The 25,361-nt window shown below is 37.3% G+C and overlaps 1 protein-coding gene across 6 annotated transcripts; it reads right to left on the minus strand.

Annotated features, from left to right (window-relative positions):
- Positions 1–1,125: 1,125 nt before the first annotated feature.
- Positions 1,126–24,521, minus strand: MEP1B (meprin A subunit beta). 6 transcript variants are annotated; one of them, XM_074340192.1, is made up of 15 exons: positions 24,355–24,508; positions 22,704–22,722; positions 21,599–21,643; positions 21,470–21,513; positions 19,462–19,540; positions 16,692–16,809; positions 15,773–15,951; positions 14,004–14,222; positions 13,235–13,387; positions 11,903–12,118; positions 9,182–9,625; positions 7,539–7,718; positions 5,295–5,430; positions 4,548–4,752; positions 1,126–2,318 (listed from the first exon to the last, which is right to left on the minus strand). In XM_074340192.1, the coding sequence occupies exons 1-15, from the start codon at positions 24,415–24,417 to the stop codon at positions 2,304–2,306; spliced, it is 2,115 nt and encodes a 704-aa protein (XP_074196293.1). In that variant the 5' UTR covers positions 24,418–24,508; the 3' UTR covers positions 1,126–2,303. The 6 variants fall into 6 exon arrangements, with proteins under 6 accessions (XP_074196293.1, XP_074196287.1, XP_074196290.1 ...); XM_074340186.1 differs by lacking the exon at positions 22,704–22,722 and having other exon boundaries at positions 24,355–24,521; XM_074340189.1 differs by lacking the exons at positions 19,462–19,540; positions 22,704–22,722; positions 24,355–24,508.
- Between the last annotated feature and the right edge of the window lie 840 nt (positions 24,522–25,361).

Consider the following 25,361-nt stretch of genomic DNA (forward strand, 5'->3'; position numbering starts at 1 on the left):
TAGAGCATCAAGGCCAGTATTCTCATGCTACAGGGTTTAAACATTCCACTGAAGGGACCTATTCTCTGCCTTGAAACAATGCTGAACATTCCTGAACTTCTATACAAAACTTCTATAGAACTTATGTCTATACAAAAACCTGTACATGAGAGTTCATAGCAGAAAAAACACAGATGTCCTGCGATGTGAATCATTTAATCACAAGTAAATGATTAAACAAACTGTGGTGTATTCATACCATGGAATACCACGCCACAATAAAAAAGAACAAATTATTGTATATACAACAACCTGGATGAATCTGCAGATAATTATGCTGAGTTAAAAAAAAAAAAAAGCAACCCCCCAAATGTTCTCTACTGTATGGTTCCACTGATATAACATCTTTAAAATGACAAAGAAATAGAGAACAGATTAATGGTTGCCAGGGGTTAAGCAGGAGGTAGGAACAAGAAAGAAATGAATGTGTCTATATGAAGGCAACTTGTTGGATCAATGCAATATCTTGACTGTGACATTGTACTATGGTTTTGCAAGATGTTACAATTGAGGGAAACTAAGGAAAGGGTGCATGGGATCTCTCTGTACTATTTCTTATATTTTAGGTGAAATCCACGATGAAGAACCTTTTTCAATGTCATTTGCTGGCGGTATTGTTGAGTTAATCTTCAAAATGCATGCTGCTAAAAGGGGAAAGAACAATTGATGACTTAATTTCTAAATTTAAAAACTGCCATTTAAATGAATTACAATGAAATGGTCTAATTGCATGTGAGTCTACAATGACCTCAAAATAAAATTTGAATTTAAAAAAATTGAATGGTGTGAGCCTGTCATTACAAGATAGACAGTACTTGTGGTCGATAAGATTTAAGCTTTCAAGTAAAAATTAGAATTTTGGAAAATCTGTTTATGCCACCAAGTTCCCAAGACTGAAAGACTTTTTTATGACATCAGTGGTGGTATTAACTAATGATATGTTTTGATACTGTATAATGAAATGCACCAAAAGTTGTAAGAGATGTATAACCCAGTGAGCCAATATTTTATAAATAAGCAATGCACAACATGACAAATCACACATAGCTGAAAGATTCATTCAAAATATAAGCTAGACCAATGGAATTACTGAACAGAATACAAAAGTTTATTGATGTGGTTTCAGATTCCAATTGCAACGAACCTTTAAGAAATTACCATTTGTCAGCTTTTAACAAAGTCTTCCAAAAATAATATCCACAATTACCTGAAGAGCTATTCAAATGTATCTTCCTTTTTCATCTACGTATCTGTGTGAGGTTAGATTTTTTTTCATATCCTTCATCTAAAATAATATATCACAACAGACTACAGACATACATATGAGAATTCAGCTATTTTATACTAAGCTAGACATTCAAAATTTGCAAAAAGGTGTAAAACAACATTTCTCCTTTTGCTGAATTTTATTTTGCTTGGAAATATAGTTTGTTTTTCATTGAAAAGTATTATTTATGCTAATATGAATGGGCATTCTTTTTAATGATTAATAAAGACACAGTTTTAAATTTTTCTGGTTTGAATTTCTAATAAGATAAGTATTGATAAATGTCATGTTCATAAGCAAAGCTCTTTGGGCACTGAATAATTTTTAAGAGTGTAAAGGTCCCCAGGACCTAAAACTTTGAGAACCACTGTTCTAGAAGTTTAAAGTTTTCTTGTTGGTCGTAGTTGTGGGTTCAGACAAATTCTAAACCAAGTTCACATTCCAAAAGATTTATGTAAGGAAACAAGAGAGTAGCCCGTTTTGGAGGGAGGGGCACATGTCCCCAGAGGGAAAGGGAGATGTCCTACTGACCTTCCCTCCATTGGGACAGGACAGCATGGAAATGGTGAAGTTGCATGAGCAAGATCATGGCCATTGGATGCTTCCAATGGGCTTCTAGGAAATCACCTGTGAGGTCACTACCCTTAGCCTCCAAATAAAGGGTAATTTGGAAAGCTAACTCTAGGTGTTGTGCTCCTTTTATAGACAATATACTTCTGGAGAAGCCTAAATTGCTTCCCCTTCATTTGTTTGTTTGTTTGTTTTTGCTTCCCCTCTGGTAAACACACACACACACACACACACACACACACACACACACACACAACATTTCACCAATTGGACTTTTACCAAAATAATGATTTACTATAGTATATCCAGCTATTTGCAGAGAAGATCATTTATAGGAGAATGAGGTGACTGGAATACATTTTAGGTGAAATCCACGATGAAGAATCTTTTTCAATTTCATTTGCTGGCGGTATTGTTGAGTTAATCTTCAAAATGCATGCCGCTAAAAGGGGAAAGAACAATTGATGACTTAATTTCTAAATTTAAAAACTGCCATTTAAATGAATTACAATGGAACGGTCTAATTTTTTAAATGAAATGCCATCGGCAGTCGCCTGGCATCCCTCCCAACTGGCAGGCAGCTCGGCCCGTCTCCAGGAAGATGCAGTGGACGGTTGGACTCCTGTGATTCAGATGCTGAACATTCAGGTAAGCACACACTTCAGCCTCAGAAAGAAGGTCACACTGATATCAGATCTAAACTAGACCTGGAGAGTCTGTTATCAGACAGCCAACTGTAGAAATGCCTAGACTAAGGAGAATGTAAGTTGATCCCCTGCTCTTGTGGTTGTTTAAATGACCCAGAGGCAAAACGGTTCTGCTGTAATATTGTGGTGTGTGTGTGTATGTGTGTGTGTGTGTGTGTGTGTGTGTGTGTCCACTTAAAGGCCCTACCATGTCCCTGATACCTTTGTAGTTTCCTCCTCTCATGACTTAACTAGCTTCTTTCTCCCCTTGTTTTATCATTTTCTTTAATTCCTTCCGATTTTTACTTAAGTCAGCTCTTATAATATTTCCTGAGGAATACCCTGGCAATCGCATTCACCCAGATAATTGATCCTCTCCTTCCTAAACAGTCCTCCATCTTCCCCAATCCCACACTCAGATTCCTCAGTCCTGGCCCAGGAGACCGTGCGTGCAGACACAGCTCCCATCAGGTCGACCTACTGGGTCCTGTATTGGCAGATCTGTTCCTTTTATTATGAGGCATAAGATAAGCTGCAAATAGCTGTCTAAAAACAAAGCAACCTGTAAACATTGTAAGTACTTTTCTAGCGAGCTTGTGAGGTAACAGATCCATTGCCTTGTGATTAGCTTTAAACAGCTTCCTGATGTTGAGGAAAGATGACAGCAGTGTATGAGAAGAAAACTAGTTGCCTTCTGTTCATTATCATTGTCCATCTTTTGACTAACTTTGCAAACAATTTTAGTATCTCAGTACTGTGCTGTCCACTTCCAAAAAAATTGTAACCTTAATATACAGTACGTCTTGAATAATCATTTTTCTTAAGAAGGTATACTCTTGCTATAGCTAATTGTTCATATTTTTATTTTCAGAGATAGTCTAATTGGGCATGTTTTTCTTTAGTTTTACTAGTAATTTTCAGAGACCCTATTGTGAATGAAACAGAACTGGAAAATTTTTAAAGCTTCCCTTTTTACCAATGTTCAGATTTTACGCCATTTTCTTTGTGCTATGTTGTGAGTTAGACATGAATCTACATATGAAACTTTATGCTCTCTATTATTGGGGTACATAGTAGATGTTGGGACCCATTGCTTAGTCCTGCCCTTCAAAGTGAAGGCTCTCATAAATGCACTTGTTCAATTTTCTGCTCCCTCTTGGGCGCAGCCCCAATGCAATGGCTGTTGATGTGGGGAGTACCCCCTTGACTCCATTCAGGACACTGCTAAGGGGCCATCCCAGCTCCAGAGATTGCAGTAGTTTGGGCTGAGGCCTCAGCTGCAATCACATCCAAGTCCAGCCTCGCCCTGTGCCCAGTCTAGCTTCCCCCACTCCAGTACAGCTGTTCCCAAGAGCACTTCCCAGTAAACCTCCTGCATGCCAGTATCCGTGTCCAAGTCGGCTTCCCAGGAACCCCATCTAAGACATGGTGTTTTCAAGAGTCTATTGCCATTTTACAAAACCTTCTGAGGCAAGACTTTAAATCCTCTATTTGGAAAATCTTGCCTTAGAGTTAGTTACTGAACACGAAGCCAGAATTAGTTGGAAACTTCCTCAATTAAAAAGGCACAAATATGCTTGCACCCCCTTTTTACAAGACTGAGCTCAACCATCACCCAAAGACTTTTAGAAGAAAAATACATACAGGTCACCTCTCGCCTTTACGAGAAAGGTGGAAACTTATAGGCAAAATCAGTTTTGCTTTTCAAGAAGGTCACAGGCCCTCACCCCAGAAAACAACATACAACCACACACAAAATCTGGATACAATTGTAGGAGGATAATGAACTCCTCCTATAAAGCCTCCATTTAAGAACCATTGATTCACAGTGAAAAGTAGCAGGAACTTGTGGTCTTCAAGCAGCTGTCCCCACCATAGGGAATGAAGAGAACAATGATTTTTGTTAAGCATATTTTTAAAAATCCGAATTCTTCATATGATTTCATCAACACGTTTTGAATAACCAAGTGTCAGACTCAACTTACATTTTCCAGAGTCATATCTGCCGTATTTGAACTTGTCTTTGCCCGATATCTCTTCCGGGTACAATAGACGCTGACGAGGGTGACTATCAGCATGAAGGCAAACACAGCCGCGGTGGAAGATGCGGCAATGACAATGGTATCTCGAGTTGAACCTCTCTTTTCACACTTTTCTCCCATGTACCACCAGTCTTCCCCCGACGGACACCTACACATTCAGAATGTGACTCGGAGTTAGGAGTTGATATTTAAATCTGAAAATCTTCACCCTTCAAGGTGCGGGTGAATATTCAGATCATCGACATCTGGTACCCAAACCAGCAGCTCCAAGGTGGGAAAGGAAGGTAGTGTAAGGAATGGAGAGACTTTAGTTCTTAGAGTCCCGGTCACCGCACCTCCCAGCTTACACCTTGGCCAAGCTCTTCTCAGAACTTAAGTATCTCCATCTAAAAAAGGGGGACAGTGACACTCAACCACATCAGACTATTGTGAGGACTTAATTAAGATATGTAACTCATGAGGACTTTTTCAGGCAACTTGAATATAATGTGCTATTTTTTCATAAAAAATTGTATTGTCCTTATAGCTATCCAAAATCCCACATGAAGAGCTAAAAATAAATTAAAATGGTTTTGAGATGAGAATGAACTGATTTCACTTCTATGAAATATTAGTATTTAATCCTACGTTGTGGGAATGATAAAATTTCAAATAAAAGAATGGGGAGGTCTCATCCAAGTGACCCCTTACCTGCACTCAGCTTTGCCATCTCGGTCAATGCAGATGCCATCATTCTCACATTTGAAGTTTGTGCAAACGTCACTGATGTTGGGTTTGGGAGTAGTTGGGGTTGGCAGCAGTTGTGTAGAATTAAGGTGGGATATGTCTAAGGATGACAGGGGTAGAACATGGGTGGAAATCACTGTTTGCTTTAACATTTGATCTTTGAATTTCAAAATGCTTGGGTTTCGGGTTTGTGAAAAATTCAGGTAAACTTTTCTTTTCTTTTTTTTCTTTAATTTTAATTTTTCAATTACAGTTGACATACAATATTATATTAGTCTTAGGTGTACAACATAGTGATTAGACATTTATATACCTGAGTACGAAGTGATCACCCCAATAAGTCTAATACTCATCTCACACCATATATAGTTACCTCAATATTATTGACAATATTCCCCATGATTATTTTGTAACCGCCAATTTGTAATTCTTAATCTCTTCACCTTTTTAACCCATCCCCCTAAGCCCCCTCCTATCTGGCAACCATCAGTTTGTTCTCTGTGGCTGTGGGTTTCTTCCTGTTTTATTTGTTTATTGTATTTTTTAGATTCCACATATAAGTGAAATCATATGATATTTATCTTTCTCTGTCTGACTTATTTCACTTAGCATAATAAATTCAGGTAATCTTTTAGCATAGTCCAGCAACATTTAGAGGCAATGAAATAATAAATATTAATAGGTTGAAATCTAGATGCAGAGGGAAGCTGGGTCAGCCTGTGGTGTTACAACCAAACCATGTCTGGCTTGCCTGGGCCTGGGCTTGCCTGAACTCTAAGGGGCCCAAGCTTTTGTTACTGTCAACCTAAACATATAAGACCTTTCTTTCAAAGTGAGAGGCAACAAGCTCTTGAGATCAAAAGAAGAGCTATTCGGGAAGCATGGATTCAGGGAGAAGCCCAAATAATGTTCCAAATAGGAGACAAAGGCAAGGGGTATTTATGAGAAAAGGTAGGGGAGAAATTCTATCAATAGAAGGAAGGCATTTCTATTGTGCAGATAACATAACATAGTGATGTTAGTTCTAAGAAAGTTTTTACTTTTCAGTCCAGTAGTCATAATATCTGCATTCTCGTTATCTCTACAAACAGTTCTTTGGACACAAGGTTGCTTTAGTCCCAGCCTAAAGGTTATTTTGTCCCGTTTTAACATTCCAAAGGATTGATGCATAAGACGCACAAGGCAATTCTTCTGGAATGGCTGTTCCAATTGCATTTTAAAGTGTCTCCATTTATTATTATTATTATTTTTTTTTACGTTACCAATCCTCAAGGGGGAAACAAAAAAACTAAAGTGCAGATTGCAAGGCAGCTCAGGGGCTCACCCAAAGTTATGGGTCCCTTGCTTGGTGGAGTAGTAGGTGGATATTTGACACCGACACCAGGCCCCTGATATCCAGGATTCTGTTCTTTGCAGTGTTTTCTGTTGCTTCTTATCCAAAGAAGGTCAAACAAAATTGATGAATATGTGACTTTTTCTCTGCTACATCAATTGTTTTCTCCCTTGACAAAAGCTTTCCTGAATAATTTTTCTAAGAACTATCATTTAGATTTACTCTAATTGACACTGAAATCAAAATTTCATGGGTTTTAATTGCACCTCTTTTCATCACAAACAAGATTCTGATTTACTGAGATGCGAATGGGTCTTTAATAGTAAATGAGTTAAAATCCTACCACATAAAACATGGAAACCACCAGTATTCCTGGAAAATGTGTTTTTTGGCTGCCATGGCTAAGAAACTTTAAAAGAAAGTAAGTTGTTATTACTGCCAAGATGTGTGTGTGTATGTGTGTGTGTGTGTGTGTGTGTGTGTGTGTGTGTTTGATGAAAGACACAACAAAGACAATCAATTTTCAGTTTAATTTCATGTGCTTGTGTGATATTTTTATTTCTGAAATTCTAGTCTATAATTCTAAGGTATAATGGCTATACTTTAACTTATTTCTAAAGAAATTTTCCAGCTTGAAGTTTTCCACTATTACTCCATGTAGTGGTAATTAAATTCTTTATCTTGGAACCTCACTGTTTCCATTTAAATTATTTTCATATTGTTAATGATTCATACCAACAAAAGAAATCCCACTTAGGCCCATTTCCTCCCACATCTCTAATACACCTAAAAATGGAACCATAAGAACACAGTAAATAATCAGTGGCTACAACAATAACAAAGTAGCTTACATAAAACTATTTTTATTGACATACCTTCCACTGTCAGCAGGATATAAACATCATCTCCTTTTATAAAATCTCTGCTTTTCAGCCTTGCATGGGTTATAAAGGCACTGGTTCCATAGCCTTTACCTCTTCTAAACTCAGTCCCGTTAGGGAAAAAAGCCACTTCTCCCACTTTGGAAGGCTTGTCCCAAAAGTAGTCTCCATTCTCTGAAAAAGTAATTTATATTAATGGATCATGTTTAGCATGGTCATAGCTTTCGGCGGTAGGAAAGAATAGGCAATGTGAAACACAATTAGGATGGAGCTCACAATAATTAAATGATACTGTTGACCTGTGGTAGTGACCTGGCAAGTCTCTAGAGTTTGTGCATTTATAGTGTCCTAAAGGAAACAAGATTGCTGAGCAGGGAGGCCCATATTCTGGAGTATGAGTGGAGAGGTACCAAAAGTTTCCTAGATGGTATAGAAACACCCCTGCCCATTAGAATCATTCCTTGGAGGCCTTCTGAGGTACAGATAGTTGTTTTAACTGAGTTAAATCAATATGTTGCTGAGAGAGTTTTTAATATTAGCATAGAACAATTTATCTTGTTAACTGAATTATTCACCTAACAGAGCAAAGTCCTTCAAGAGTAGAAGACAGAGAGAAGCACTTCTTCAGAATAAGGTGATGACCCACCCAATGTCACTCAGGAAGAAAAATTTTGGGGAAAAAAAAAAAAAAGTAAAGAAATTCGGAACATCAAGTACCTACAACCCTTTTCATGAATACTATTTTTTTTCCTATCAGTTTTTTTTTTTACTATGTCACGTAGGACCATTTTTTTCATATATAGAATTCAGATTTGGCAATAATATTCGCCTTGACATAATTCCATTGTTTTCCCTTTATTGGGTTTCCAGAGGGCAAAGGATTATTAAAATTAGATGTGGTCATTGCTTTCTGGGTGCTGCTCCTTTCTGAGACTGGACAATGCAGGGTGATGTCACCATTAGCAAGTCCTCCAGAACTCTTTAATAAAAAGTAATAATCCATTCCCAACCCTTCCCAACACTACAGAGTGCTGGCTCAACATCTTCCTTCTGATCAAAAACCATCCGCCATTACAAGAGCTGACTTGGTTTTGACAATGCCAGTGGCAAGATCAGTGTAGCATGGATTAGGAGAACTCAATAGCTGAGGTCCTCTCCATACCAGGCCTTTCCCCAAGCTTCCATGCTTGATCTGTAGTGATTCTCATAATCAACCAGTGAGGTTACTATTACTGCCCCAGTTTTACTGATGAGGACACTAGGACTCCAAGAGATTATTTGCTCAAAGTCCATTGTTTAGCTAAAGAGAAGCAAGCCTTGGATTTGAACCCAGGCATATCAGATTCTAAAAGCAACACTCCTGGCACAACACTGGAAATTCAGGTATGGTCATCAATTCCCTGGAATACAATCAATATCTTCTCTATTTTTCAGCATCCTGGCTGGCATTCCTGACAGTCTCCTGCCTGGGAAACTCTCCACAACTGCTGAAGACCTTCTGCAAAATATCTTCTGTCCCTAAGATTTGGGGCTCAAAATTCTCTAGGTACTGAACTGTGCAGTCTCTCATCCCCAGATCATCCGTCCCTCCAAGAGCAATGATCATGTATTAGCAATAAAGAAAATGAGTCACAAACCGGTGGTCATAAATGGGTCTGTAGTTACACTCCGCTGGTTGGACATACGCTGTCGAATGTCAGGATTTTGATCCAAGAGTGTCATTGTGGCTTGTTGCCAAGGACACGGCCACTGTAATTGATCATCATTGGCTCCAGAGATCAAGTGGAAATATATTCCTGCATTAGTCAAATGGGTTAGATTCAAGAAAATCTGAAAGGCATAACCTTTAGAAGAATAAAATGGAGGGCTATATAGAGTTCCATTTGGACTGCCAATGAACTGTGTGAAATTCCTTATACGCCAGATATGATGAGGGCACTGTGTTTCCGAAAGATTGATGTCATCAATAGACAGGCCACCCAATGATGTAACACCGCCTCTGACCCCTCCAAACACCACTCTGAATTTGTTGGTTACTTTCAGTGTTACGTAGTAAAGTTGCCAGCTCCCAATAGGTATATCTGCAAAAGAGACATTATTATTTCAAATAAAACAAAGGACAATGAATCATGTGCAAAATAACATGAGAGTTCTAACCTTCATGGATAAATGATCATCCTAGAGCTACTGAATGAGCCATCTGTCTCATTCCTCCGGCCCACGTTGATTTACTTCAAGGTATTTCTGTGGGGTTGGACTCCTCTCTGGAATATTTGGCTGTTTATGTAGCTGTTTCTCAGATAGCTCACCGTTTCCCAGAGATGGGTGAGCAAACAGCACCTCATGAGTACTCCATGCCCTATTTACAAGTGACCTTTCATGCTAAGTTAGTTGTGTGATAGCAAATGGTCAACCAAGCCCAATGTTCTACATTGTACCCAAGAATCCTGTGATACTCAGCCAAAACCTCCTTTAATATATTTATACTTTAATTGAAATACTTCTTTCACATACAAGATTTTCAATCAACTTTTTGGCAGTATTAAACAAAATCCACCAATACCTAGAAAGCCTACATCCTACAATATTCCATCCTACAATTTTACTCCTTAGATCATTTAGCAGTGACTCAGCATTATAAATATGATCTGAAATTTACTACCATTTCCTTTCTCCCCAACCTGCACTTCTCTCTTCACTATTTTCCCTGACCCCTAGCTAGCGGCACATGCTATACCATTCTGTCTTATCTTCCTATGTCACATACCCAAATAAGAAGCAGTACATTTAAATTTTTTAAGAATCCCCAGGTGGAGAAGAGTACAGGAATTCATGTGAAAGTGGTAGTTAATACAATGATTTAAAATTTAAATATATTGGCACTTAATGCAAACCACAGTTGTTGAAAATAAGTTAGAAATACCTAAATTACAGAAAATGCTATTGTCCATGGATGGACTCTAGATTGAACAAAAACCTTTCATGAGAGCTTTCATTATGAGTATTACCAACTTAAATTCTGATTTAAGCAAGTTTCTTTCTTTTTTGTATATATTGGAGAACAGTGTATTCTTCTAGGACCCATCAGCTCCACATCAAGTTGTTGGGTTTTTTTGTTTTTTTCAATCCAGTTGTGGAGGGCACAGCCCACTGGCCCATGAGGGAATCGAACCGGCAACGTTGGTGTTATGAGCACTGCGCTTTAACCAACTGAGCCAACCAGTCACCCAAGCAAGTTTCTTAAGTACCTTTTGTGATTTTGTCTATCAGGAATAATACCACAGATTGCTAATGGAAAGGAATATCTATATCTATAATGTATTTTATTTATATTATATTGCATTATATTGTACTATATTATATTATATTATGTTATATTATATAATTACATATAAGGGCTATGTATAGTATGTGATGTGTATACATTATACACTCACACATATATGTATGTGCATATATAAACAGATTAAGAACCTCACTGGAGGTATTTACAAAGGAAAATATCATCGTTTTTCAGATGGTTTCTCATAGTTAAATGGGGGGACGGTGGAAATGGCATGACATATAGCATAATGTAGATCGATTTTACAGTAGGTTAGGTTTTACTCAATTAATTCAAACCAAGAGGTCAGTATGTGGAGCAGACAGTAATATAGTTGCCAGCTCACAGCCTCTCCTCCTCAGGGAACCTTCTTAACCATCTCCTTTAATAGGTGGTCAACATGACCCACCTCTCTGACCCGTGACTAAAATGAAGGGTAGGCTCTCGATCATAGCATTGCTCTCTCTCCACTCAGGAATTGTTCCAGAAGTTACATTTAACCCAAGTCATAAAAATTGGAACCCTTCACTGGGACTTATGTTTCAGCTAGAAATTAGAGGAAGAGTTCCCTTTGCAGTCTGATGGCACATTTGGTAAGATGTAAGCCGGGAAGTGAAACAGCCAAAGCACCAGTCTGATGGACAAAGCCCATCTGAGAGGATACAGCCCATCCAGGGAAGGTGCAGTCCCTCCTGAGGCCACGTCCTCCTTTATTCCACAATTTAGTCGCATTGAGCCAGTAACTCTTCCCATTTTTCCTATGCAAGTTTGCACTGCATTTTTATTACTTGCCAAGAACTGACCTTCTCAGTGCCAGAGACTGATCTACAGCTTCTTAAATGAGTGTCATGTATTAGAGCACACAGAGGACCCTCATTTTATTAATAGCTTCCTTACTACAGCATAAAACAAGGGGGTTCAAGTTCCAAGTTGAAAAGTAACGAGCCCAGAGCCCCTACCCTGTTGTAAGTTGTTGCGTGAAACAGTTAAGACTGCTCTGCTCTGAACCAAAAGAGTAAGAATGTGGATATTTTACCTTTTATTTCTTTCACGAGGGTTAAAGTACCATTCACATTGTCTGCAGAATATTCCCTGACGTAGATGTTCAGTTGGTCATTTATACTTCCACTGTTATATAAATAAAATTGCAAGCACTGAAATCCTCTTTTAGGGTACAGCATTCTACTTTCTAGCACTGCTGTGTCCCCCACATTTACAGAACTACTGTCGAAATGCATGAAGAAACCAGAACCTGTTAAGAGGACAAAAGCAAAATGGAGAGAAAACAGATACTGGTTATAGGAAAGCGGTCATGGGTGCACTACAGTTCCACTTCTCTTCGTATGCAAAGCTCTGTGTTGTGCACTTAAATATGTCTCCATGGGCATTTAAATATGGTTCTAGGAGCATGAAGTTTATGGAAGACAACATCAGGCCACCTTTTTCTTACTATAGATGTTAGTTTTCAAAAATGGAAAAAGTGTCACCTACTTGATCTGGTCTCTCGCTCTCTTTTTTCCCTCCCTCCTTTTTTTCTTCCCTCTTTCTGTCCTATGTAGGACCACTACCCAGTATCCAAATCTGCGTTTAAAAACGAAAAATATTTTTATTGAAATGTATTTGACATATACAATGTGTAGATTTAAGGTGCACAACATGTTAATTTGATGCATTTACAGACTGCAATATGATTGCCATTGTAGCGAAAACTAGCACCTCTATCACATTACATAATCATTTCTTTTTAGTAGTTGAAATAATTAGGTTCTTGTCTCTTAGCAACTTTGATGATTATAATACAATACTGCTGTCTATATTCACTATGCTGTACATTAAATCTCTAGAGCTTATTTACTACTTGTTGCAAGTTTGTACCCTTACACAACATCTGTCCTATCCTCTCATGCTCCTCCCCGCCCCCACCCCCACACAAAAAAGAAAAGGAAAAGCACCTCTTCACTACTAGAGACCTTACTCCCTGCTTAGACCATCTGAGCTGTCAATCAATGGCCCTTGATTCTGAAGTCTAGTTTTATATATTTGCTGCCAGAAATGAGCAAATAAATAAAAATTTGGCTCTTGTAACCAAATAAATGTCTATAAATTCAAACAAAATTATAATGGAAAAGGTAAAGGCTTCATGGAGCCCATCTCTGACTCATAGGAAGAAAAGCAAAGTCAGAGAGTAAAAGCAAAGAAATTTGCCATAGCCATATAAGGCACAGAAACTATTCCTTAGTAGCCACCTCGGGGTTATAATGAATAAATCTGATAGAAATTAGAGATAAAATCCCAGGCTTTTATAGCAAAGAGAAAGGCTAGAACTACCAAGTGTAAGTAAAATCTGGAAATGTCTCCCTCTTGTTACCTTTGCACTGGCCCATGTTGGAGTGGTCACTCTCGGGCCCGCTGGGAACCTGTGACAGCCGCTTCCAGTCAGCATTATCACCTGAACTTTGAATCATACCACACACATTCTCCAGTTCAAAATTGCACGAGTCCATAAAAGTCAAGGAAGAGGCTACAAAGACATAAAACAATTATTGACACTCAGACAACATGATAATATAAGTGATAAAAATTGAGTTTATCTAAGCAGTACCAGGAATGCCACGATGGTATTAAATGATTCTGGGTGATGGTGATGGCTTGGAAATCTCTTGCTATCTGCAGAACCAAGACATCGGTCAACTCTGTAGATCTGAATAAGCTGCCTGCCCCAAGTCTTTTTTATTAAATTATATAATTATAGAAACCTGAGTCTACATGCTCTAGTGATTCAGAGGAGTAAGCCACCACCCAGATTATTTGATCGCATTTATATTACAAATGTACACTTCATTTTGACAGAAAGAATTTTGAATATCAAGTTGGTCCACATTTGAATTAGTAACAGCTTCAAAAAACCTGTGCAGGGCATGTTCCTTGTAAGACCCAATTTATTGTTAGATCTGAAAGGTAGGCCCTGTGAGAAGAAAAATGCTGCTTCCAAGTTGTAGATTAAGATCTGGGTGCTATTCTAATTTTATTATGAATATCAAGCTTCTATAATTTCAGAACACTCAGCCATGCTCAGCAAAATTTTTCCCTATGTAGCAGAGAGAAACAGAAGTCATTTCAAAAAACCTGTCACATACAGCAGTTATACAGTCGATTCAACTTTAAGAGATCATAGTCGCTGAAATCCATCCGTTGGCCAATCACATCCATGAAGTCTGAGATTTTTGTCACAATTGTTGGCTGTGTTCCATTTTGGAAGGCCGTTTTACTGTAATGCATGACTGAAGTGTAATCATAGGGGACATTCAAAGAGTCCGAGGTTTGGTCATCATAGGTGTTAAAATTGTGCTCTCTGCCTAGATGATAAATTATAAAAAAAAAAAAAAAAAAAAAGTAATCACTTGATGTTCACAAAATTCAACTTATTTTACTCCAAATACCGTTAATTTAGAAATTGAGACTGTAATAAACATAGTGCAACCTTTGCAATTGATCTATAGTAGTTCAGTGGTGTTTCATCTATTCCTGTCTTATAATATTCAAGCTTCGAATTATGAAACCAGCAGGCATGCTGAACATATCTAAGTTTTCACTGCAGCCCAAATTTGGACGTTAGTATTTGGCCTCAGGTTCTAAGAACTGTTCATGGAAAGGAGAATTCTAAAAAGTGTTTGTTGCTGAAACAGTCAAGGTCATTGGCAAACGATGATGGCAGGGTGGGGGCATCTACAGAAGATGGAGATGAAAGTAAGAGGACTTTGGGAGGTATGGTGGGATGAGACCTGAGAATGATAATGTGGAGACATTAGAAAGGATTGACATAGTCAGGGGTTTCATGGTTCCTGGAATATGAGTAGATGTATTTTAAATGAATACATTTAGAGAAGATACGAGGCTGCTTAGCATCTTAGTAATAGGCAACTGATTGCTACTTGAAATTGGATGATTTTGTGAACTCGTTGAGATAGATCTGATCTCCAAAGTATATAGATGTGTTATCAAATCTAGGCAGAGGTTTCAACCAAAAATAAGATTTTGGGAATCCTAAAGAATGAGAGTAGAAAGTAAAGCTAAATACTTCTCTTGCTTTAGAAATCTTTTAGTTTGCTGCTGTGCCTCACCCCAGTTAAGATCCCTAGATATTGGGGGCGGGGTGGTAAGGAGTAAGCTGTGATGTTGAAATTGTGATGTCAGGGGGCCTGAGTACAGAGCAGTCTTCACAGAGCTTCCAATGACAGCAGTGCTGTTCTCTCCACCATACCCTACGGAGGCAGGACACACGGCACACTAAGTGTCACTGTGGAAAAAAATGTGGCAAACATGAGCTCTAGTTGGATGTGGTATTAAGACCTTTCTGAGTTGGAACACAAAGTCACAAAAAATTCAGGCTGTCCGACTACTGTAGTCTTTCTTTCCCAATGTGGGCTCCAGGGACCGATAAACCCAAATATTCCACAAAAAGAAAACACAAAACAACCACGATCAGGTCACTTTGGGAAAGGTTCCTCTTTTGGAGATTTACAACTCATGTTACTCTAACACAGACTAAGTGTAAGTAACTGTAAGTTCAAGTTCTTTTAACCTAGGATTTCCCAAACTCATTTGACCACTCTTTCCTTTCCACACAACACCCGTGAGCATATTGTGGGGCAGCACTCCATAAAAGATGCTTTAGAAAACACTCGTTTCTAAGGTCATATCCAGCTCAAATGCACTAGGGTTCTCGGAGACTCTGTCCCAACAACCTTCAGCCACTTCGCATTGAGTTAGAGCTAAATGAAAAGAGACATCAAAACATCAAAATTTTTCCTTGATGAACAGTGGGCACACATGGCAGGAGAGGGCATAATGCTTAGAAACTCAGTCTTTAACTAACTGAAAACATAAGGAAACAAGAGAGATATACCTAACTGAATTCTGTCCCAAATTATGCTGACATAATCATCCCGGTCAGAACGCGACTGCTCATGCCAGAATCCCAGTGCGTGGAGAAACTCGTGTTGAATCGTTGCTATTCTGTCACAGTTTGCCCCAATGGAGAGTTCTTGCCTCCCAACATGCTGATTTCCCACTGAAGACCAGCAGCTTTATAGGAGAAAGGAGAGAGGGTGTTACAATGATACCGGTTGAGGTCTCAGGGCAAAATCCCCAACGATTAATCCACTTAGTTACCCACTTAGATCCTTCACAATGGAAAGATCTGGACAGAGTGCATTTCTCTCATAACCACGGTGAGGTATGAAAAACCTTCCAGACAAGATTGTCTTTGGAGAACTTGCCCTGACACCAAATATAACATAGGAGCAAGCCATCCCCAAGTCAGCCTCGTCATGAGTTTTCCTAGAAGTTTCCAAGTCTTTCTGATGGTCCTTGCTATGCTGATGACCATTAATAAAGATTTTATAGGTACAGCAGCCACTCAGAATTGCTGAGCTCCAGACAACACTGTCACCTTAACTCGAGTAGTAAGAGTCATTAGGTAAAAATAAATTTAAATGCACACACATACGCATACACACGTGTTTTACTTGAAGGGGGACATAAGGAGTATGTAAACTACAAATGAGTTGAAGTTCACAAAATTGTAGAATGGGGGGCATCAATCCCACCCTCCTTATCTAAAGAAATTTGTAGTCTGCTTGTATGTATGAAAATACTATTTTATGCCTACAGAAACTAGATCTAGCTGTCTTGTATTCTCCAACAAACAGCGAAAGAGGCCCCCACTCCCTTTCAAGGTCAGAGCCAAGGGCAATTGCTGTGATACACGGCTCCAGACCAACAGTTCTCATTCGCACCTTTAGAAGACAAACTCTTCATCTTACCCACTGCCCTTGAACACGGATATGTAGTTAGCTTCCCCATTCCAAGGCTTGAAGTCAATGCAGGTTTTTAGGCGATAGCGTTCAAATGCATTCAGAATCACTCCCTTAGCATTCATTTCTGAAGAAAGAAAACAAATAAAAATATACTTTTTAAAATAATCAACATTGACCAATTCACCATGGAAATAGTCTGTGCATTGCATTGTTCATCATGAGCTAGTTCCTTCATGAATGTTTGATGTTTTATTTTAATAACATTTAATATTCAGTACCAATTAAGTACAATAAGTCATCACTTTAACATTGTCTGTTGGTTCTGCTATTTTGTGTATGATGAAACCAATTTTACCATCGGCTAATTGATATAAAGAAGAGTTAAGTTCTTACAGCACCTCATCAATGTTATAACAAAATAACATTGAACAAAACTGCATTATTCCAGGAACTGCTGAATCATACATACCTATTTGATTATTCTTCAGAGCCCTTATTTTGTCCCATATCTCTTTCTCTGGAGCCATTAGAGGTGCATTACCTCAGAGCACTTTGGATTACAGGAAAACAAAATGAACAAACACTGTAGTACACTTCATCTGAAAAGCTACCATATGTATTTAAAGCCTTGCAGTGGAGATTTTAATCTGAGGACCTTGAGATTGGAGGGTCCACGAATATGCTGAAACAGTATGCAAAGTATCTATATCTATCTATATCTGCAAAGTCCATTTTCAGGGGAGAGTGTCCATAAGATTCACAGGTGAGTTCAGGGCCCCAAACAGAGGTAAGAACCATGGCTTTGGAGTTAAGAATGATGCTAACAAGGTTAGATAGACTGGAACTCAAAGAAGGCAGAGGCATGAAAGCAACAAAGACATGGAGGAAACAATGTTCAGAGGGAAGGAACTGTACCAGATGCAAGTGGAGAGACCATCACAAACGGGATCAGTTCCTGGTGAAGTGAAGGATGGTGGCTGTGGGAGGTGGGAGACACTAATGCAGAGTGGAAAGCACTTGAACTTTGAAGCTAGACACACCTAAAGTTCTCCTCTATCCGCACCACTTCCCTTTGATGTGTAACCTTTGCCAATTTAATTCACCTTTGGAGCTTTGGTGTTATCATTATTTATGTGGGGAAATAAAATCAACTTTGCAGGGATATTGTGAGGATAAGAATAGAAAGCAGAGGTGAAGTTCCAAGTAAAATGAGCATGTATCAAATATTCATTTCCATTCTCCCCTTTACATGACCTTTACACAGACATTTGAAAATGATTACAGTCATGCACCCAATAATAACATTTCGGTAAATGGTGGACAACACATACGATGGCAGTCCCATAAAATTATCATGGAGCTGAGAAATGCCTAGCGCCTAGTGACCCTGCTGTCTAATTTCTAACACAACGCATTACTCACGAGTTGTGGTGATGCTGGCGTAAACAAACCTCCACTTCCAGTAGTTTAAAAGTACAGCACATACAACTATTTACAGTACATGATACTTGATAATGATAATAAATGACTGTTGTTGGTTTATACTCACTAGAATATAGTTTTTATTATTATTTTAGAGTGTACTCTTTCTACTTAGAAAAAATTTCTGCTGTAAAACAGTATGCCATGTTACTCTGGTAGTGGCCTCAAACATCTCATGTTTATCATGTCTCCTGATTGTATCATTTTCTCTTGTGTTTGATTTAATCTCTGTTGTTTTACACAGTAAGGTGCTCGCAGGCTTGTGGCCTATATATACCACATGGCACCACAAACATGTGAGTAATGCATCAAATACAATTAGACAGCAACAACATCACCAGGTGATAGGAATTTTTCAGTTCCATTATAATTTTATGGGACCACCATTGTATATGCAGTCCATCATTGACATCATTATGGAGTTCATGATCATATATACCTATCCATCTATCTATCTATCTATCTATCTATCTATCTATCTATCTATCTAGACAGACAGACAGACAGACAGACAGACAGACAGAGACAGACAGACAGATACCGGGGTGCCAAAAAATGTATATAAGTGGACACTTTGGTCAACGTTGTTCAAGCAGGATTTCTCTGTAATCAGAAGTGTCTGGACACTGACGGTAACCACTTTGAGCACCTCTTGTAATTGCAGGCGTCAAATGTGACCAGTATTCATCTTTTGTTATCAGTATATACTGCTATTACAATTTTAATACATTTTTTTCCTTTCTTAAAATGTGTATCCTTTTTTTGATATCCTCCATATTCTGACTTTTTAGTATTAAAACATCATTTATTTTATGAAAAGGTGGTGATGAAAGACAGTGGGTTCTTTTGTTGTTTAAGCTCCTGACTTGGCAAAATAAAATGTTGGTAAAGCAAGGCCAATCCCTAAAGTTTAGTTTGTTTGGGTTGTTTTGTTTTTACTCATATGTAAAATTTGAACATATGAGAAACCATTGCTTTAAAAGAAAGACTGACTCCCTAATCTTTATGACCCTAGAACAGAATAAATAATCCAGCACAGAGTAGGCGCTCCATAAATGTTGGTTGAATTAACTCCTTAATTGGTCAAAATTCAGCAAATATTGCAGACAAAATCACTTAGGTTCTTCTCATTGTTCACTTTGCTTATTTTTTTAAGTAACTGTATATAGCCACACAAAGCAATAAACAAACAAACAAAACCCTTAAACACCATACAAGCCTACCTTGGACATACTGCAATCATGTTCTGTCAGGAACACACATTATTTATGGGTATTCCAAAGTATATACTAACCCAAGCTATCTTCTAGAACATATGGAATGGTATGTGGCCATCTATATTTTTCTCCAATGATGGAATTTCTATCTTGTGTCTGTCAAAAACAAATGTGAAAGGGGGTAATTAAATAAATCAAGCCAACAATTTATGAAGCAATCAATAGTTAATCTAGAAATAAATCAAGTGTAAAGCTGTCTCAGCCAACCTAGAGAAATTGCCTGTGTGTGTACGTACCTGTGCACATGTATGTGTACCTCTACTTTTATTGTATTAAAACAGAGTTTCCAGGAGGAAATCACTAACTTCTATCATTACTTATGTTGATAGAGTTAGAGAAGGAATCATGCAAAACCAAGTAAAGAATTATTATTGGAAAATTGAATTATAAATATTGGCAGATTTATAAACTAGTCTCCTATATAAGAGATTGAAAATATACAAGAAAAAAGTGATAGCAAAACCTCAATAATCTTGATCTCACAATATCAGAAAAAGTCACACATGAGCTAGGCCAAAGTTTTCAAATAATTTTAAAGGATTTGTAGCTTTTATAATAAAGAACTAATAATATTTCATTTCTCTATTCATCCAGTCAACAAAATAAACACTGTTGTAGAGAATAGGGATTCTCTGATAAGAAAACTACTCAGGTTTTTACATTCATGGAGCTAATATCTAGTGGAGGAGACAAACACTGATTTGAGGTTTATGCTGGAGATAGAAATGACAAAACTTGCTGATGGACTGGATGGCAAGGTGAAGAAAGGGAAGAAGAAAAAGTGACTACTAGATTTTTTTTACTTCTTCATTGGCATGGAGTGAGGGAGTGGTGATGACTTTACTATAAGGAACGGCTGGGGAGGAACAATTTGTATGGGAGATCAGAGTTTATAGGACACTTTAGATTTGAGGTATCTTATAGACATTCAAATGGAAGTGACAAATTGGTATCTGGATAGACCAGTCTGGATCTCAGCAAAAGGATGGAGTAGAGTTATATGTTTGGAGTCATCAGCAGAGAGATGACACCTAAAGCCCTGGCACAAGGTAAGATCCAGAAGAAGAGAGTTCAGATACAAGAGCAGGCCTAGGACTAAACCTCAGACCCTGCAGCTCTAGTTCTTGAGTTGAGGTTTACAGAGAGGGTATGAAGGATGTCAGTAGTGCTTATGATAGCGAATGTTTTAGCTCCCTTAACCCTTTTGCCGCGACGGTGGGATATATCCAAATGAATATTTCCATGCAGACTGCAGATGGAAACTTCCAGAAAGGAAGTTTAGGAAAGCAGATGTACATTTTTCTATATTTTTGTGTTTTTCAAGAATGAATAATAGGAAATTTTTATACATAAAAATAATGTCATTTATATACAAAGTAGCTCAAATTGTTATTATTTAATGCACAAAATACTCAAAATATCAACTTTCTGGTTTTTTTGTGGATTTCTGACACATTTTGAAAAAGAACTTGAAATCAATTAACGCAGCAAAATTAAACTACCTGTAAGGTACCTCTGTGTCATCTGTGTGCCATGATGGCTAGTGAAGAATCAGTATTCTTTATGAGTAGGTTTGGGAAGACCTTTTCTTAACAATATTATTTTTAACTGTCAGGGTAGAAGTCACAAAATCTATCGCTTATGGTAAAAGACCTGATTCATTGAAGACATTTACAAATTCAGTTTAACTTTGCTTCAGCTAAATTGAATAGTGAGGTTCTATTTAAAAATGAAAACATCCTATTGTTCCAATAATTAAAATAAAAAAGATCAAAAAGACCAATGCATCTATTGTGAGTGATGGTGGCTTTAACCACACAGAAATCTGAGTGATGGAGGATGACAGTATTATATGAGTCCCTTACAGTACAATGTACTCATTGAATAAATGTGTCACTATGACTCTGTGTCCTTAAAGATAGTTGGGCATAACTTAGCCCATGCCGACCAACCATTCTTAGAACATTCTGTATTTTAGCTTGCAGTTATTAAAAGAAGATTTTTCCTTGCATTATTTCAACTCACCCAATCAAGTTTGATGTCTCCCTCAAAAAGATCCAGTCCCAAATCTAAAAGGAAAGATAAAAATTCATGTTAGCAAATTGGATTCAAACTCCCCACTTAATAAATAATGTAAAAAATATATCTACAAACCTTCATTGATATCAAATATATCCTGGTCAAGCCCACCATCGACATCTTTAAAATAACAAAGAAAAACACATTGAACATTATGTTTATGAAAGAAGTTAATCTTTATCAATTACCAAATTAGAAGTAAGCAAAGTTCTTTTGCCTCAGTAAGTGACAACTAGGTTCTGATTCAATACATATACATTGATTGATTGAGTTGTTGATTGATTCATTGACTGATTGATCAAGAACGTCTCATGAGCCAGACTTGAGGCTATGGGGCTTTTGTATATATGCTCTTGACTTATTCATGTCGCTTGAATGCCAAGTGACTTCAAGAATAAGAAATTGATCACTCCATATGTGATCAATTAAGCTGAATTTGGAGAGTAGGCTAGGTGACCAGATTAAATAGAAAACTAATATTTAAATTGGTCAAACCAGCCCAATCTACCCATATATCCGTGTTTCCCAGAAAATAAGACCAGGTTTTATATTAATTTTTGTTCCATTAGGGCTTATTTTCAGGGGATGTCTTATTTTTTTCATGTACAACAATCTACATTTATTCAAATACAGTCATGTTATCTTCTACTGGAACATCGTCATAATGTACTAAATGTGTCCATCTGGCTGAGATCTTAACTGGGGCTTATTTTGGGGGTAGGTCTTATTTTCAAGGAAACACAGTATGCATATCCTTTACTGGTAGCATATCTTGGAACTCTCAAGCAAAATTACTAATTTAAATGTTAATTTCTCTTTTAAGTTGCAAAAAGGTGGATCATATGGCCAAATGTCTAAGTGTGCAAGTGAATAACATGGACATCAGGTTTATCTGATTTGACACAAAATAGCAAAAATAATAGGGGATGTCCATATGTTAGCCACCGTGTTTGACCTTTACTATACCACCATCTATGTTTCTGCTGCATATGTGAAACCCTGAAACAGGAAACATAAAATGTTCCTCAATAAATCAAAAGAAGCCAGTATTTGATCAAAGTTCAATGCAATTATGCATATATTTAGCATTAAATGTGTCCTAAGTTTTTCTGTATGTTTTTCTCTTATCCACATAACTTTCTTTTACTATAACTTAGAGTAAATCTCAAAATAGACTCACCAAAATTGTCTGGAGTTGGCTGGGAAACAAACACATAAAAGAAGATATTATTATGATATAAATGGTCTTCTTGGTTCCCATTTATATCTATCCATTTGTGTGTGTAAGGGGAGGGGAGTTCCATTAATATGGATTACTTTCTAACATATATCCATGACAGTTCAATTGGAGACTAAGATAACTTTTTTAACCAAAGGGTCTTCTCATTTCATATAAAAAATGAAACTGCCAGTTATATGGATTTGAAGGTGAAAGAAACAAAAAAACAACTTCACAGACCGAAAAAGCCAAACACAAGACTCCGGCCCTCAATAAATGTTCACTTTAAACATGATTTTCTAAAGGATTCATGGAGCAATGTTTGAAAACCTAATAATTTATTTCAAGTGTTGAAATATTATTATAATTTATAACAATCATTTTTTTAAAATTTTATTGAAGACCTCACTAATCATGGTTAATATTCATATTTCTCTCAAGTCTCTGCCTTCAAAGACAATACAAAATGTTTCAGAAAAAAAAACGCGATGGGTATACTTTCTGATTAAAAAAACACAAAAGGAACCCAGACTATATAAACTACATGTCCAGTAAAAAAAAAATTAATTAAACCTGAGAAATTTCTTAGTTTAGTCTAGTAAAAAACCCATGGGACTGATAATCAATAGATCTGGGTTATATTCCTGATTCCACCATCTAATAGCAAGTTAGTTCACCTTCCTAATACTCAGACTATCTGTAAGATGCATGAGTATTGTGGGGGCTTATGATGTCATGGAAAGCACTTTTTAACTGATAATAAAATGTTCCACAATTGTAAAGTACAATTTTATGTAAATACAGTTTACATATATAAACAGAATCATTTGGAACATTTAGCAAAGTAGTGGGAATGAGCTGGTTGGATGATTACCATCTTTTTGGATAACTACAAGTGCCATGGTTGTCCCACACTTCAGCCACATGTAGGCACATAGTCACAGAGGACTGCCAAAGGACCTACTAAAAAAATTATCAAGTATGTTTTTATAATTACAGTTTTAATGGTATCAAACTATGTCTCTTGTTCTCAGTGCTCTAGTTCCTGGTCATAGAATATCAGCTTAATATAAGAACAGTTACTTTAAAATCACAACTAAAGGTTTTCTCCCAAGCATCTGAAACCTCATTAATAACCTTAGGTTGGTTTGTGGTACAAACTACCTGTCACTCTAGAAAGATTGGTCTAAACTGATGAATAGTGAGAAGAGAAATCTCATACCACAAAACTTTAAAAATATTTGCTATGCCTGTAACAATCATCATTCACTCCATTCGTGTTTTGCATTACCGTAGCAGCAATACGATTTCATTCAGCACTAAAAATGGAATAATTTTTAATTTTCACATTTCCCATCTTATCAAAAGAAAACTTGTTACACAACAATGAAACCAGAAGAAAAACATAACTTTATGTCAATGTCTCTGACTCTCTCTGTCGGGGCTTTTTCTCACTCCCTCTACTCAGCCTGCCCCTTCTCTCCAAAAAGAAATGCTCATTTCATTAACGCTTCAAAATTCATAAAAAACAAAAAGTGAACAATTTATTCTTTAACAATCATTGTCAACTGCCCCCAATTTTTCTAATTTTTTCCATATATCGTTTCCTTACCAAGCCGGAAACCACGAGGAGCGAGGCAGAGAACAGAAACCAAGGTAGACACCATGAATCCATGTTGTCACTTCCAGTTAAAGGGTGCAAACTACGAAATTCAGAGTTGTGTTTACTTTCTAAACGGCAAACCTCATAACTGATAGCCTTTGGTCTCAATGATCCATCTTCCTGGTCAGCTTATTGCTGTAGTAATCAAGGAGTTAAAGTCCGGTATCCTTAGCACAGCTCTGTAGAGTTTATTGGTTGGTTGCTTGGGTTTTATTTGTTTGTTTTCTTTTGTTTTTTTCTGTGTCAGCATTCAATAGCTGAATACCTGGCTGAGACCTATTAATAAGTTCTCTAATGTATACATACACTATTAAATGTCACTTGAGGAAAAGAAAATATCAAATGAATTTTGAATTTCAATCTTTCAAACAGTAAACATTTGTGAAGTTCCTCCTACTCATCTAGCCCTGTTTGGCTTTCACGTACCTAGTTATATCCAGAGCTTTTTATCACTCATTCATTAAACCAAAATTTATTGAGTTACAAAATCCATTCATGTGCTAGAATAATGTGCATATTTGATATCCAGATTACGGTAGCAAAATAGCAACATATGTCACTCCTCAAATTTTCCATCAATCAAACTCAGGTGAGACTTAGGGTAAAAACACTAGGATTGGTTACTGGTTTTCTAATAAACTAATGTCCCAATCCATCTCTCAATTCTGTCTCACTTTTTTCTTCTTTTCTTGGAATAATTTCTCTTTATAGACAACCCACTCTCTAACTCAGGTCCCACAGTTTCACGCTCAACTTACTGTTGAGATGCAGGTTAACTTTTTTGAAAAGTATTGTTGTCCATGGTATTTCTTTCCCTACTCAATGCTGGCCTTTGCCCCATTCTGTACTAATAGAAAGGATATGAAAAGACATGTAGCATAGATAAAGGACATGGAAGGATGTTTCATGAGGACAAGCAAGGCATTCCCACCATCTAAGGATGGGATGAGAGTTAA

Source organism: Rhinolophus sinicus, linkage group LG09 (genome assembly GCF_036562045.2).
Source record: "Rhinolophus sinicus isolate RSC01 linkage group LG09, ASM3656204v1, whole genome shotgun sequence".
Classification (NCBI taxonomy): Eukaryota; Metazoa; Chordata; class Mammalia; order Chiroptera; family Rhinolophidae; genus Rhinolophus; species Rhinolophus sinicus.